The sequence below is a fragment of the Silene latifolia genome, chromosome 9, assembly GCF_048544455.1.
Source record: "Silene latifolia isolate original U9 population chromosome 9, ASM4854445v1, whole genome shotgun sequence".
Classification (NCBI taxonomy): domain Eukaryota; kingdom Viridiplantae; phylum Streptophyta; class Magnoliopsida; order Caryophyllales; family Caryophyllaceae; genus Silene; species Silene latifolia.
Genome location: NC_133534.1, coordinates 205,538,149 through 205,554,770, shown reverse-complemented (window position 1 = coordinate 205,554,770; position 16,622 = coordinate 205,538,149). Strand labels below are relative to the sequence as shown.

Genomic DNA, 16,622 nt, shown 5'->3' with positions numbered 1-16,622 from the left:
AAGCTCAACTAACAACTTGGCTTTGACATGCCTAGGACCGTCTAGATTTAAGTAAATCAAGAGCCGAAGCTCTGATACCACTTTTGATGTGAATTTAGCAGAAGCGGAAGACATTTTTGTAAGGTTGTTTTTGTGTTTTTGAATAAAGGGGATATTTGTTTCAAGATCAATGAAGACCTCGAAAACAATGGGATATTTGCCGTAACTAGACCTATAGTTACGTCAATGGGTGAATTGTTTGATACGCGTCAAACAATCCAACTTAAACTTTGGATCGCGTCCTCGGTCTAAGCAAGGTACGAAAAACTCGTTTCGACCTCTTGAGCCTTTTACTCGTGTAACAACACAAATAAGAAGACAAGTTTCTCACACATGGTGAACCTTTTTACTCAAAACATCATGCTTACAAATGAAGAGAGCCAAGCCTTATATAGGCCGAATGATGCTTGGGCTCCAAGGCAAGCTTTTAATGTTTGCATGAGTTCCAGATGCCTAGTTATTAGTTTTGACTAGTGTAGAAAAACTAGGAAAGACTTTAGAAGAAAACTAGAAAAGACTAGGAAGAAAACTAGGCGATTAAGAAAACTAGGTGGTATAAAAAACTAGGTAGTTCCATGCATTTGGCCTTGGTTTTTCCCGAGGTTATTCATCCCTTTCTTCACTGTTTGCACGGCCCCCAAGCCTTATTCGGATTGTTTTTGTTTTATTTTTCGCGTCCCTTTATACGGTAATTTTCTCGTAGAATTTTCGTTAAAGTTCTCGTACCGTGTTCACATCATCTTTTGCTTGAAAAATAGCCCCACTGTTATCACAATACAAAGTGATAGGATCCTTGGCGGTCGGAACTACTTTCAGTCCTTCTAAAAACTGCCTAATCCAAACAGCTTCTTTTGCAGCTTCAGAGGCTGCAATGTACTCAGCTTCCGTTATAGAATCAGCAGTCACAGACTCTTTGAAACTTCTCCAGCAAACCGCCCCTCCGTTCAGCAAAAAGACAAAACCAGCCTGGAATTTCAAATCATCCCTATCGGTTTGGAAACTGGCATCCGTATAACCTCTTATACGTAATTCAGATTCTCCTCCAAACACTAAGAATGAATATTTAGTCCTTCTCAAGTACTTCAGAATATTCTTGACGGCTATCCAGTGACTCTCACCTGGAGTTTTCTGAAAACGACTCGTCATACTCATAGCATACGAGACGTCAGGACGAGAACACATCATAGCATACATGATCGATCCAACAGCGGAAGCATAGGGAATCGATTTCATGCGTTCAATATCCTTAGGCTCAGTAGGACACTGTGACTTACTCAAAGTGATCCCACTACCCATAGGTAGAAAACCTCTCTTGGAGTTTTTCATATTGAATCGGTCAAGAATCTTATCGATATATGCTTCTTGACTCAATACTAATATCCTTTTGGGCCTATCTCTATAGATCCGGATACCCAAGATGCGCTGAGCTTCTCCCAAATCTTTCATTTGGAAGTGATTTCTCAACCACTTCTTAACAGAAGCAAGCATATCAACATCATTCCCAATGAGTAATATGTCGTCCACATAAAGAAGTAAGAAAACAACTTTACTCCCACTAAACTTCATGTATAAACATGGTTCCTCAACACTTCGAGAAAAACCATTCTGTTTAATAACATGATCAAAACGATGATTCCAACTCCTTGACGCTTGCTTAAGACCATAAATGGATCTCTTAAGTTTTCATACTTTGTTAGGATTTTTAGGATACACAAAACCCTCAGGTTGTGTCATGAACACTTCCTCCTCCAGAAACCCGTTCAGGAAAGCGGTTTTGACATCCATTTGCCATATCTCATAATCATGAAATGCAGCAATCGCTAACATTATCCGAACAGATCTAAGCATAGCAACTGGTGCAAAAGTTTCATCATAGTGTAAACCATGAACCTGAGTGAAACCTTTTGCAACCAATCTAGTTTTGTAGACATCTTTATGTCCATCCATGCCGATTTTAATCTTGAATATCCACTTACACTGAAGAGGTCGAACATCTTTAGGTAAGTCAACCAGGTCCCATAACTGATTATCGTACATGGAATCCATTCCGGATTGCATGGCCTCGAGCCATAGCTTAGAGTCAGAAATCATAATAGCTGCTTTATAGGTCTTGGGTTCATCACTTTCTAAAATTAAAACCTCATAGTCACCATCTTCCTCGATAATACCAAGGTATCTATCAGGCTGGCGACTAACCCTTTCTGACCTCCTAGGTTCAGAAGGAACAATAACCGATTCAGACGTAGAAGGAACATCTTCCTGTATTGTCATATCAGTTTGTGGCTCTTGAACTTCGTCAAGTTCAAATTTTCTCCCACTCTGTCTTCTAGAAATAAATTCTTTTTCTAGAAAGACAGCTTCACGAGCCACAAACCCTTTATTCTTGTTACTATTGTAGAAGTAATATCCACAAGTTTCCTTAGGGTAGCCTACAAAAATACACTTTTCAGAACGAGGTGCAAGCTTATCGTCAGACTTACTCTTGACATAAGTATCACAACCCCATACTTTCATGTATCGCAGATTCGAGACTTTCCCTTTCCATATCTCATATGGAGTTTTGTCAATTGCTTTAGTGGGACTTTTATTAAGTGATTGTACAGCAGATAAAATGGCAAAACCCCAGAATGACTTAGGTAACTCTGTTTGACTCATCATCGATCGAACCATATCTAATAAAGTTCGATTTCTCCTTTCAGCCACACCATTTAATTGTGGTGTGCCAGGAGGAGTTAACTGAGATACAATACCGCAGTTTATAAGGTGATCTTTAAAGTCATTGCTTAAATATTCCCCACCACGATCTGATCGTAATGCTTTAATCTTCTTATTTAATTGGTTTTCTACTTCATTCTGAAACTCTTTGAACTTATCAAAAGCTTCACTTTTATACCTCATTAAGTAGATATACCCATATCTACTCATGTCATCGGTAAAAGTAATGAAATAGTCATAATTACCTCTAGCGATGTCATCATTGGGCCACAAACATCGGTATGTATTAAACCCAATAACTCACTAGCTCGAGATCCTTTTCCTAGAAAAGGTGAACGAGTCATCTTGCCAAGAAGACAAGATTCGTATGTACCAAATGATTCGAAATCAAAAGGTTTAACACACCAGTCGACACTAGTCTTTTAATGCGCTTCTCGTTAATGTGTCCTAAGCGACAATGCCATAAATAAGATTGATCGAGATCACCTGTTTTGAGTCTTTTATTATCTAAATGATAAACATCGTTGCAAGTATCTAGAATATAAATACCATTGATTGAAATAGCTTGACTATATACAATCCCATTAAGGGAAAAAGTACAACACTTGTCTTTAATTACAAAGGAAAACCCTTCTGTGTCTAACACAGATACGGATATTATATTTCTAGATAGCGTTGGTACAAAATAACAATTATTAAGATGTAACTCCAACCCCGAAGCTAAACTAAGTACATAAGTTCCTATAGAGACGACAGCTACTTTAGACCCGTTTCCCATTCGGAGATCTACATCACCCTTGTTTAGCTTTCTTATGCTTTTTAGGCCCTGCAAATGATTATACAAGTGAGAACCACAACCAGTATCTAATACCCAAGTTGTATTTGAAGCATAATTTATGTCTATCATAAAAGATTCAGTTGAGAAATTACATGTCGGCTTCACAATGCCAGCTTTTATGTCATCCAGGTACTTTGTAAAATTACGTCTCCAATGTCCCTTGTTATTACAATAATTACAAGTATCTTTAAGAGGATTACCCTTTATAGGTTTTTGCTTGGTAGAGCAATTCGCAATTGCTTTACCTTTGCCCTCCACCTGAACGGGCTTCTTACCTGCGTTCCTCTTAAACTGCTTCTTCCCCTTCACGTTAATCGCAAGCACATATTTCCTCGTACTCCCACTCAATCCCATGTCCTTCTCTGTTTGCACAAGCAGAGAATAGAGCTCATGTAAACTCTTTCTCATGTTTGTCATATTGTAATTTACCCTAAATTGGGTAAATCCCTTGACGTGTGAGAGAGAGTGGAGCACTCGGTCAACCACAAGTTCGTCGGGGATCTTGCCTCCTAACCCCTCTAAAGTTTCCACGTACTCAATCATTTTAAGTACGTGTGAACTTACAGGTTGACCATCTTTGAGGTTAGCCTCAAAGAAACAAACAACGGTGTCATACTGAATTATTCTCGGGGCTTGAGAAAACATAGTGGAAAGCCTCGAGAATACTTCATGTGTATCACGAAACTTGACACATTGCCTTTGTAAAGCAGGATCCATTGAAAAAATCAAAACATTTTTTATTGTAGCGGATTCTTTTTGATAATTTGAAAAAGCCTCCCTTACATCGGCAGTGGCCCTAGTACTAGGCGAAGGGGGAGAGGGATCGACAAGGTAGCATAATTTGCCATCACCTGCGGCAGCTAATCGAAGTTGTTCTTCCCAATCTTTAAAATTACTACCGTCGGCTTTTAATACATATTTGGCCACAAAAGAACGTAGCCATGAATCTCTAGCTATGGTGGCGGTTTCACTAGTAGAAGTCATCGTGATTACTACAAAGGAAATAAAGGAAAGATTAACATTTATCGTCTAGAAATATTTAACTTGTGAAACTATTTAACAAGTTCCCATTTATATAATGATCTCCCACTGAATTATATAAATGATTCCAAGATCCAATTTTATATAAACACGGGCACGGTGGACCGATTCAACCCATATTTATATAAATTTGGTGAGTCAACGTTTTGATTTCTACTACTAGAACTCTTGGTTGACGGATTTTCTTAAAATCTATCTTTTAGCCCCAGAATAAATATGGGCACGGTGGACCGATTCAACCCATATTTATCCCGTTGAGTCCAACCAATTTTCACGCGTAATAACTTTTATTACCCTACTTACCTAACGTAAAAAGAGTGTACCTCGGTGATCCGAACCTACCTCTAATGAAGAAGGGATTCATATGTGCTATTATTTGGTAAGGCTTAATCTCAATTTTAAACAAATGTGAGAGATCTTATCAATTTAATTGTCTATCACTTATAAGTGAACAAAATTAGTGAATGCTAGACGATTAAATCGATAACAACAAAAAAAATAAAACATGTAGTGACGATTTGGCATGAATGCATAGAAGAATTAAAACAAACAAGTCCTAATATGGCCACCTAGTTAATCTAATTAACTAAAATTATTACACTTCGGAAACCAACTCCTTGGTCCCTTGAGTCTTCATAAATTGGCCTCCTTCTTTAGGATTTCGGAATGCGTTTCCGAAAACACCGTCTTCATGAAAACTCCGTCTTTAGAAGCTTCATCTAATTACTAATAATTAAATTACATAACAATACCCTATTATACAATTTGTAATAAAATTAAAATAAAACTATTAATTAATTACAAATTAGGCGATGCGAAATCGCAATTAATTACAAAACAAGTCGATATTCCCTTACATTTCGGGAAATACCAACTTCTACCTATGGCCATATTAGGAAAAATTACATAACTATAATTCTAAAAAAAACATTCATCTAAATGAATAATAAAATGCATTATGGAAAATGACATGCCAAATCGTCTAACTTACCAACAACGATCATTTGAGCTTGCCTTGACGGAATTTTTACCGATAAAAATTCATAATCAATTCTTAAAACACTTTTAAGACTTACTTATCATACTAATCTGGTCTAATATCAAAATAATTATTCTCAACAATTATCTTGAATTTATATGGGAATTAAAACACAATTGTGACAAAAAAATATATAATAATTCAAAATTATCATACAAAAATTCCATTTAATATAAAAATTTATGAAAAATAAATTTCAAAACCATTAACATTCTGGTCTTACACCAAAAATGCCATGCAAGTGAAAATTTTTGTTTTTAAAATTTATTTAAAACGATTTCACAATTTAATCGGTAAAGCGACAATTTTTACGATTTAATTCTAACTCAAACCATAAAAATTGAAATGACTTAAAATAAAATTTTGTATATTTTGGAACAATTTCCAGGAGCTAAAAATTCAGAAATTTCGAGCCCTAAAGTTAAATCAATATTTATTTACAAAATAACCATTATTTACCCATTTTTATCAAATAAAAATCAATAAACTACCTAAATTAATCACATTAACCTTAAGTATCTACTTATCTCATAAATAGAACATGCATGTGGTTATTTATAAATAAATATGCATAAAATTAACATGCAATCAATTTTAATTAACTCTTAATTAATTTTAATGCATTTTTACTCAATTTTATGCCAATTTAAGTTATACAAAGTGGAAAAATTTAACAAAAAAGCAAATTTTCGTCCCATATCATCCTAAGACCAGATTATTTATATGCAAGACTATATTATGTGATAAAACGAATTTTAGTAACATAATATCAATTTTATTAATTTATCTCATAAATTACTAAAATCGTCTTAAGACAACATGCATGTATTTAACAATGCTCTGATACCACTTGTTAGTTATTTAGACCATATTAATACTCATCTTATGATATTAAAATTACAAATTAATTTAAAATGGTCTAAATCTACATGCATGCAAATAAAAGTATAAAAGATGGTATTAAACCATCTTAAGACAAAAGTTCCTTACATTGTACTTCCTCCATTCAACTCCACTCTACCATATTTCCTTTTTCATCCATTCAACTCCACTCTACCTATTTCCTAAAAAAGAATGACAAATGACCATTTTGTCCTCATACCTCATTACTTATTTAGTTATTTACAATATTTGTCACTCATACCCCACCACTTTTACATCAAGCTCCACCTTTTTTCACTCATACCCCACTTATTTACATCATACCTAATTACTTATTTACAATATATTTCACCCAACCCCACCCTTCTTAATATTTGTGCAAAACACAAATAGGTAGAGTGGAGTTGAACGGAGGAAGTATAAGGCAAGTTTTGGGCACAACTCAAGGACTCCTTCCTTGATGTTGTTCTTGAGCTATGAAAATGGATGATCCTCCAAGACAACAAACCACCAAAAAGATGGTCTCCTAAGGATACACCCAAGAATCAACCCAAAATACTACTACAATACTAACTAGATATATGTAGTAGTAAACCTTGTTTAATTGTATATATGATGTACTAATAAATATTATTACTTTGATAATATTATTAGTTAATATTTATATATGTTTTTGATATAAAAGATGAACAAAATAAGAAGAAAAATTTGGTCTTTAGGTAGTGTATATGAACCTAGACCAATTTTTCTTCAAATTTTTCCAACTAGAGAAATGGTGGAGTTTCAATGGTATTTATAGGCAATTTGAGGGGACAATTATAAGTGGAAAAATCCACCTAAAAGACACTTGTGATGTCCTCAAAAAACCAGTATATGTGGACTACTTTTGGTCCATTTCGGTTTTCGATATTTGCCCCACAAATGCTTATAAGTCGTATATTTAATTATCTTACATAAATAAATATTAATTTAATTTATTTAACACTTAAATAATATAAATTAACTACCAATGACTACTTAACTATTAAGTAATCATAAGACCATTTTATCAACATACAATGTGTCAATATTAACCCATTTAGCTAATTTTACAACCTCTTGTAAAATTTAATAGCTAATTAATTTCACCTCAAAACATATACACATATCGTATAAAATTAATTAATTAACAATTAATTAATAAATTCTAATCATTTATTATTTAAATATCTCATAATTAAATAATAAATCTCTTTGTCCCGAGTTCGTAACCCGTCATCAAATAATACATTTATGTGACTAACTAAGAGTCAAATAATACAAGGAATTAATTATCTCGTATCTCATACAAACAATTAATTAATTTATTCTATTTGGGCATCATCCTATAGGCGTGACCTAAAGGGATCAGCTGATCACCGCCGTCACACTACAGTAATGTCAAACTCTAGTCAGCTAATCATTACCGATTAACGACGATCAGCTGACAAATAAATAAATAAATCCCTGATATTCCTTTTACGAGATTTAATATGTAAACGCACTTATTGTGGAGGACACTACTCCAACACTTCCATACTATCATACTCAGTCAGACATAACCTCAGTCTCCGCAACTCACTCTCACTCAGTTTGGTCTCACACAAAAAGACCAAATCTGGGGCCTCTCTCCGTAATAGATTACGGAGACCGCCTACTGCATCGGGGTTGCCCAGCCCTCTGCAGTTAAGGCTCAATATTTTCATGATGCCCAGCGGGGTTGAGTCGTCTCAACCTCCGCCTCAGGTATAGAAGCACCCCTGCTCAATTTTAATTATTTTGACTCCGTACCCACGTCCAATACGTTCTCCTTCCCACCTTGCCCATCATGACTCAATTCACATCCGTGCTCAACCTCCCTTCCCCGCTTACCCGTAGCCACACTCAAGCCTTCAACGCCCTCCTGTACACCCATCATTCTAGGAAACCGTGTCCATCTCGAGCTCCTTCCACTCCCTATCAACTCATCATGCTTATCACAACTCCCCACCTCAACGCCACGCCCCTCCTCCTTCCCACCACCCTCTACGGCTGCCTGATCCTGTCCCACACTTACACCTCCCTCTCGGTCAACAGCCAAGTCGTGGCCACTCTCAACCACCCCTTCACCATCCCGTCCCTTCACACTAGCATCCTGCACCCATCGCATTCCATCCCCCTTTCCAAAAACCTCGTCCTCCAGCACACTTACTACCACCAGCTGATCTTTCATTGTTTTCGACCTACCACGTACTTTGCTTGATAACGCAATCCTCCGCAATTTTTCTATCATTTCCTCCTCACACCTTTTATACTCTTCCTCAAAATCAGGCCGTAAATCCCTGCTCGTCTTCCTCCCCTTAGACACCCCCATCTTGCCCCATTTCCATGGTGAAGCTCGAAGACTCTCCCCATACTTAAGCTCCTCCTCCCTATATGGACCCTTGTCACAATCCTTCTGTCCATGACCCATAATTCCACATCCATAACAAAACAAGGATAATCTTTCATACTTGACCACAAACGATGTAACCTTACCACTAGGCAAACGAATATCCGTCGAAGCATGCAATGGCTTTCGAACATCATGCAAAATTCGCACCCGTACTGCCCTCTCCAGCTCCGGACACGCAATCTCATCAACTGCAACAAACTTCCCTAACTGCTTCCCCAAATGTCTCAAGTTGCCCTCGTTCAATCGACCTTTGAGAGACAAATCATAGATACGAGCCCAGATTGGAAGGTAGAAAAGCGGTATATCCGTCATCTTCCCCTCCATATTAGGTTCATTAAAGCACCAAACGAACTTATCAAAGTGCCATGGTTGTCCTTCGATAACCTTCAACTTGTCCCGCGCATCAGTGAAGCGAAAAATAAAAATTCGTTCCTTTGCATCGAGCACGTTCCCCATAATCTTTCCTACTGGACTCCATAACCTCAGCATCGTGTCAATAGCAGCGCGAACATTGATATTCTTGGACGCCCATATCTTCCCAACTAGTATCAAATCGTTTACTACCTGTAGATTGTCCTCCCCTGTAACATCCCATTCGAACGCATCTCCCCCACCCCGTAAACCCTCCTCCAACACTCCTTTCCCCTTAATGCACTCAGCTCGGTCCATACACTCCGTCATAATCTCCAAACCACAAACTCGAAAGAAACCCTAGCAAGAAGAAATATAGTAAAACCGCAGACGAGATAGAAACACAGAAAAAGAAACCTACGTATAAGACGTAAATAATAGCCTTGATCAAGAAGAAGGAAGAAGCGGAGATTGACTAGGACAGAGCTTCCATAGAAACCCTAGGAAGACTTTGTAAGCGCGAGTCTTGTTTCCTTATTTAGTCAGATTTCTTTTGGAGGGAAAACTTAAAAAAAAAAAAAACTTTTACTTTATTTGATTTTAAAAAAAAAAATCATTTGTGATCCATTGTAGAAATTCGTACGAGTCTTAATATACATCAAAAGTCCATCCATAAAATTCAAAACAATTCCCTTTATTTATCATGTAACCACACTCTGGCCAAAATTTCCACAAACCTGGTGTCTTTAAATGAGTTAAAAATAAAAGGTCAAATGAGACCAAGCAAACAAGTATCGAGACTTAGTTCGTGAGATTAAAGTTGGTATCAATTACATTCAAAAAGTCAGTCAACATCACTATCCTCCTATGTAAGACTTGGTGGTGTACGTGTCATCATATTCATAGATATCTTATTGCATCATTTATAAAAATTAAAATAGGACCATCTTAGTCCTCTTTGAGTTGCAATAAATTTAAAGAAGAGCATATGTCTTTTTTATTAGTCACTTGTTCTACTTTTTACCATTAATTAGTAGAATAGACTTGAAATACTTTAGGTCGTATATCTTTAGTGTAGATCAATCAACCTCTTAGAATCAGCCTGAACGAGGGCGTGTATTTGACCATATTTTCCATCTCCTATGGTGTGATAATTCCTTGATCGCCGTGTCTCTATTTAGGTGATCAATAGGTTTGGAGACTCAATCTTTTGACCTGATTCGTCAAATTTCCATATTTCCATATGACTACCAAATGAACACAACTCTCTATCTGCCAGATTCGTCAATTTCCATATTCCATGTGACTATTAGATGAGCACACAAACTCATATAATCGCTCATTTTAGCAAATATAATCATTCACTCCCATTGGTGCTAGAAAATTAGCTCAAAAATATTCAAACCATATTCTCATTACACATGTGTCCAAACATACCAAATAAAGCACGGGAGCGTGCACTCCGTGCTGTTTTATAGGTGTCTACAGAAGCCCCCGTGCTAGAATATTCCATAATGTTAAAACAAGATAGGTGACCCCTAGTCCCTTAAAATGAAATTAAGATGTGAGTCCAAGTACCAATAAAAGCTCAAAAATATTCACATCAAAGACTCACAAATCAACAAAACTTCCAGTCAAAATTGCAATCAACTCCAGTGACAAAAGTCTCAATAAGTCAGAGACAAAAATATATGATCTCTAATAGATACAACTCCAATGACAAAAGTCTCAAAATTTCATAAGACAAAAAAAAAACCATCCAAAGTTGCAATCAAATCCAATGTCAAAAGCCTTAAAAAGTCACATGGCAAAAAAAAAAACAAAAAAAAAATTCCAGTCAAATTTACAATTCAAATTCTAGAGTAGTCATTTTCCCTTTCTCAGATGAGTCAATCCACAGTTACTTTGTCTACATTCCTCTTGGGACGATCCTTTCATTCATTTAGGTGAGTGAGAGAGGCACACAGGTCTCTAGTGTCTTCTAACACCATAGAACCTTCTACTCCACTCCACTTATCACCTTCATTTAGCATCTAACACTTCGGGGGATGTACAATAAGTTTATACGGTCACATAAGTATTTTATTTCTATGGTATTAGTTTGCTTAATTAGTAGACCTTGTTACTATAAAAAAAGGCAAAACTCATCAAAGAATAACTCAAATTAACAAGTCAAATAAAAATGAAACACATTCTCCTCATCAGAGAATTTGTTAGGAGTTACTTCTAGAGTAATAATGTCGAGTCTTTCTACTTGGATCACATTTGGGTCAGATCCCATCTTTTTCAAAATATTTTCAAAAAAAAAAAAAAAAAAAAAAAAAACTTTTTCAATACTCATTTCAAATGTTTTCAAAAAATATTTTTTTGCATCATATCTAGGACATGCATTTGCATTTTATGTGTCATATATTTGTCACTAAATACTGCAGGTGATTACTTTGTCATTCATCTTCCAAATTCATCCAAAGTGGGGCTTTCTCATAAAGTCTCTTCTTCTTGTAAAATAAAATTTTGCGAATTTCAAAATCAATGATTGTCAAAAATTCAAGTCTAATCTTTTTGCGAAATAAATTTTGCAATTTTCCAGCCCTTATCGTGAAATAAAGTTTTACGATTTTCAAATCTATCTATTTCGTGATAAAATTTTCCAATCCTTTGGTCGGCAGGCCCTGACATGCATCTGAGTTCTTAAAATAAAATTTTCTGAACTTGCCCTTTTTGTGAAATAAAATTTTGCAATTTTCAAACTTATCGGTCGGCGGGTCCTGACACGCATCAAAGTTTGTAAAATAAAATTTTACGATCTTATCCATCCTTTTTCAAAATAAAATTTTGAAATTCTTTGGTCGGCAGGCCCTGACATGCCTTTAAAGTTCTTAAAATAAAATTTTCTGAACTTGCCCTTTTTGCGAAATAAAATTTTGCAAATCCTAGTTTGTAAAATTAAATTTTACAATCTAATCCCTTTTCAAAATAAAACTTTGAATTCCTCGGTCGGCGGGCCCTGTCACGCATTCGAGCTTGTGAAATCGGATTTTGCAGGTTCACTCTTAAGTGAAACAAATTTTCGCTCTACCAGATCCAGACCAGCTAAACAAAGTTTAGCTATATCAGATTCCAGACCAGCCAAACAAAGTTTGGGTACACCAGATTCCAGATTCCAGCAAAGCAAAGTTTTGCTTAACCAGATTCCAGACCGGCGAAACAAAATTTTGCCATACCAGTTGCTAGATTGGTGAAATAAAGTTTTACCAGCTCCATTCCAGATTGACAAAACAAAGTTTTGTCATGCCAGTTCCAGACCAGTTGAACAAAGTTTGGCTATACCAGTTCCAGACCAGTGAAACAAAGTTTCACTATGCCAGTTTCAGACCAACGAAACAAAGTTTCGTTGCACCAGTTCCAGCTTTATTCCAGATTAGTAAAACAAAGTTTTGCTAAACTAGTTCCAGATTCCGGCTACTCCAGACAGGTAACATAAGAGGCTAAGGTACGTTTCTTATCCTTTATCTGTCCCGACTGGACTACTTTGACCTTCGTCTTACTCAGAGTCGGTCAAAGTGGGGGCTTCTGTAGACACCTCAAAATGTCTACCTAGCCTTATGGGTACCCGATGACGAGGCTAAAATTTAATGACTAAATGAAAATTGACAATGTTACAATTAACGACTCTTTACGCTTATTACCCGAGAAAATGGATTGAAAACCACCTTTAAGCCTTTTATTTTCATTTAGCCCACTTTAGTGTGTTATTGGCATATAACCAATGAGGTCCAAAATTTATCCGCTTACCAAATGACAGTCAGATTAAGACGCAATTGTTATTGGGCCAAATAAATAAAAGTCAAAGAGGTGATATTAGTTGGTCTTAACCGAGTATCAATAAGAAACTGAGAGAGAAGGGTGTGTCATGTAGCTAGGGGTGGGCATCGGTCCAGAACCGGACCGGACCGGACCTGAACCGGTCTGAACCGGAACCGGAATGGTGATATTGCATGGACCGGTGCCCGGACCGGTATCTAAAATTTCAAGACCTGGACCGGACCTGTAAAATTCCGGGTTTAGACCGGTCCGGACCGGTTAGGACCGGAATTGCTGTAGGCTGTAGCACACTGAACACCTAGCAGGCTAACACTAGCAGATCTTAATTCTTATTTAATGATGTAAAACCACATCTAGGTAGCACTCTAGTTTGCTACACATAATTACATAAGTGGAATTTGTGGAAACTCCAAAAAATACAGTATATCAATGGCTCCAAAACTAGAATACTAGTACATCATTGAGAACATTTAAAGCTTTAAAAATACAGTCCAAGTTCAAATGTCCATTGGTACCCAAAATAAGAAAGATGTTATCAAGATCCCCGGAGGTGTCGACGCAAAAAATTACCCACTTCCGTTCCGCGACTTCATGAAACAAAGATCGTGTCATCTTCCGCCTTCATCTTCTCAAACTCTGCCAAAGAAAACAAGAGGTAAGAAAGGTAAAAACACTTAATAGTCAAGTTAAAAAAAATACAAGACGCCAAGGAAATTATATCGTAGAATAATTTGATAAGAGTATAGTACTAGTGACCTTGGCCTAGTTTCTCAAGATCTTCCAAGCTCTCTTCCATATCAAGTTTATCTTCACGAAGTGATGCTCGAATCCAATCTTGCCCACATATTTGAGCTTGCACCATCTTACACAAATCAAAATAAGATAATGACCAAATTAATCCATTAAAAAGCAAAGAACCAGTCGGTCAGGATGTGGTTGATAGGTTGGACAATCTGATTGAACAATATAAATCCAAGTTTTCACAAAAAAAACAGATGTAGTGATGGCAAAAAGCAAGGTTCTAAGTTGCAAATTAAAAGATGGTTACAGTCAAGTAATCTTAAATAGTACGAAAAAAAATAGTGTACTTTACCTTTGGTGCTAGAGAGCTCCTAAACGAATCAAGAGTGCGCCCTCCAGCACTAAATGCAGATTCAGATGCCACGGTTGATATAGGAATTGCTAGAACATCCCTAGCCATGTGCTTTAAAGTTGGAAATCTCATAGCATTTGCTCTCCACCAAGGTAATACCTCCTTCTCTTCATCTTCTCCTTTTTGCTCATTCAAATAACGATCAAACTCGCTTCTAATAAGGGGATTTGAACCACTCATTTGTTTCTTAACTTGCTCCTCAATATTACTCATATACCGTAGGGCTGTCCGTGAATTGGTTGAAGATGTATTAGCTGACTCACCACTTTCACCCGTCATAGGAGAATAAATGCGTCTATACTCATCATACATATCATAAGCAAATTGCTTAACTTTCTCAGCTAACTTTTCCCCGTCCTTTTTCCCATACATACGAACTAGAACAATGCTCACCCCAAGAAATTTGAAACTTGGATCCAAAATCACAGCCAAATAGATGAGCATATTCATTTTATCCACCTCACCCCAATATTTGTCATTAGGACTGGGCATTGGACGGTCCAGACCGGAATTTTGGACCGGACCGGACCGGTTTGGGCGGACCGGAACCGACCCGGAAAAATTCAGGTCCGGTCCCCGGTCCATTGTTTTTCGCAATTCAGGTTTCCGGTCCGGTCCGGGTGAAAATCGGATTTTACCGGTCCAGACCGGTTAGACCGGATTCTACGATCTTTTATTTCTGATTTGGGCTGGGCTCTCAAATCTCGTATGTCAAATCTCGTAGGTCACATACTCACATTCACAAAATTACATTTCACACGCTGTTCTTCACTTCATCCCTAATTGCGAAAAACAATGGACCGGGGACCGGACCTGAATTTTTCCGGGTCGGTTCCGGTCCGCCCAAACCGGTCCGGTCTGGTCCAAAATTCCGGTCTGGACCGTCCAATGCCCAGTCCTACATGTAGCAAGATAACAACGAGATAATATTTGGCAGACAAATTAGATAAGGTTTTTATACTTTTTCACCATGATAAGAAAACTAGTGACAATTCCTATCGAGATGCCAGTAAACTACAACAAAGCACAATGCAAGTACAATTCTTCTAGTTACAAACCTCCGCAAAGCCTAAATATCACACCCCTATAAATACAACTACAAAATATACGGTAACGGGGAGGACGAGAAACAGAGGGGACACACAATTGTCATTCAAAAGATGCAGAAACAGAAGTAGAATAGAAATACCAGACGAATTAGAAGCGATCAGAAAGTATAACCCATAAGTAGTGCCGTGGTAGAAGCCACTGCCTTGAAAACTATTTATCCGGTACGACCATGGTGGCGATCAGCTAGTGCTGGTAGTTCCCCAAGGTTAACACTACAGTCCCCACGCAGTTCCACCCACTCGGAACTGTGAGACTTGGAACGATAATATTAGCAATACCCAAAAATTATGAGAGAGCAGAGAAGAGGAAGAATAGAGAAGAGAGTGATTTTCTGTATGTGTAAAAGCTGTGAAGAGGCTCAAATTTATAGCAGAAAAAAGATCAGTTACAAGAGCCAAAACCGACTCCTGAAACCCTGCCACAAAAAACACAGTCCAAAACGAAACTCGGATCCGACACAAAAAGATAGGCAAAGCCCGCCGCAGGCGATTGCCAAATCCCAAATCCCGAATCACGAATCCGGATCCGGGCCAGGCCGGGCTCGAGCACGGGCACGACGCGCGCGCGTGTGCGAGCTGAATTAAGCACCTCGCAAGGTTTCCACAAAAGCCTCCCTTGACCCACTAGTGATATGGTAAGGAGGGTGGGTACATATAAACCCACAAAACTCCCTTTTCCTCACTAATGTGGGACAATTGGAAACACTTCAAAGGCAAAAAACCCCTATATTTTCCAACAATCCCCCACTAGGGGCGCCAGAGACAGAGAAAGAAATTTCTGGGTAAAGGAAGGATTGGATACTTAGGTATCAATATCTTTCGATTTGAATTGACACTTTAGTGAAATGAGGAATAACTTACATACAACGAGAGAATATCTTGCGATTTGAATTCCTAGCTGAGCTTCGGTCGATACCCGCCACAACACATATCATACCTTCAGATTAAGATCGTTCCGCGAAAGTGCAACGCGCTCTTTTAGAGCAATGCGTTTAACTTGGTATTGGAAGACATGTTCACAGGACTTCCCATAGTCTTGTGATCATCACACCTGCATAGGTGGCTCAAGTGCTTCTCAATAGCACTTTTCACATGAGTCATAAAGGACCTAAGTCCAACCTGGTGTATGATCCATCAAGTGCGTCTCAAAAGCACCACCATTAAGGCTATTGTAGATA

At 37.5% G+C, this 16,622-nt stretch overlaps 1 protein-coding gene across 1 annotated transcript; it reads right to left on the bottom strand.

The window, feature by feature from the left end:
• Nucleotides 1-13,587: 13,587 nt before the first annotated feature.
• On the bottom strand, nt 13,588-14,807 carry LOC141598472 (zinc finger BED domain-containing protein RICESLEEPER 2-like). Its single transcript, XM_074418184.1, has 3 exons — nt 14,276-14,807; nt 13,939-14,044; nt 13,588-13,818 (listed from the first exon to the last, which is right to left on the bottom strand). Exons 1-3 carry the CDS (start codon nt 14,783-14,785, stop codon nt 13,772-13,774), a joined length of 663 nt encoding a protein of 220 aa, XP_074274285.1. The 5' UTR covers nt 14,786-14,807; the 3' UTR covers nt 13,588-13,771.
• Between the last annotated feature and the right edge of the window lie 1,815 nt (nt 14,808-16,622).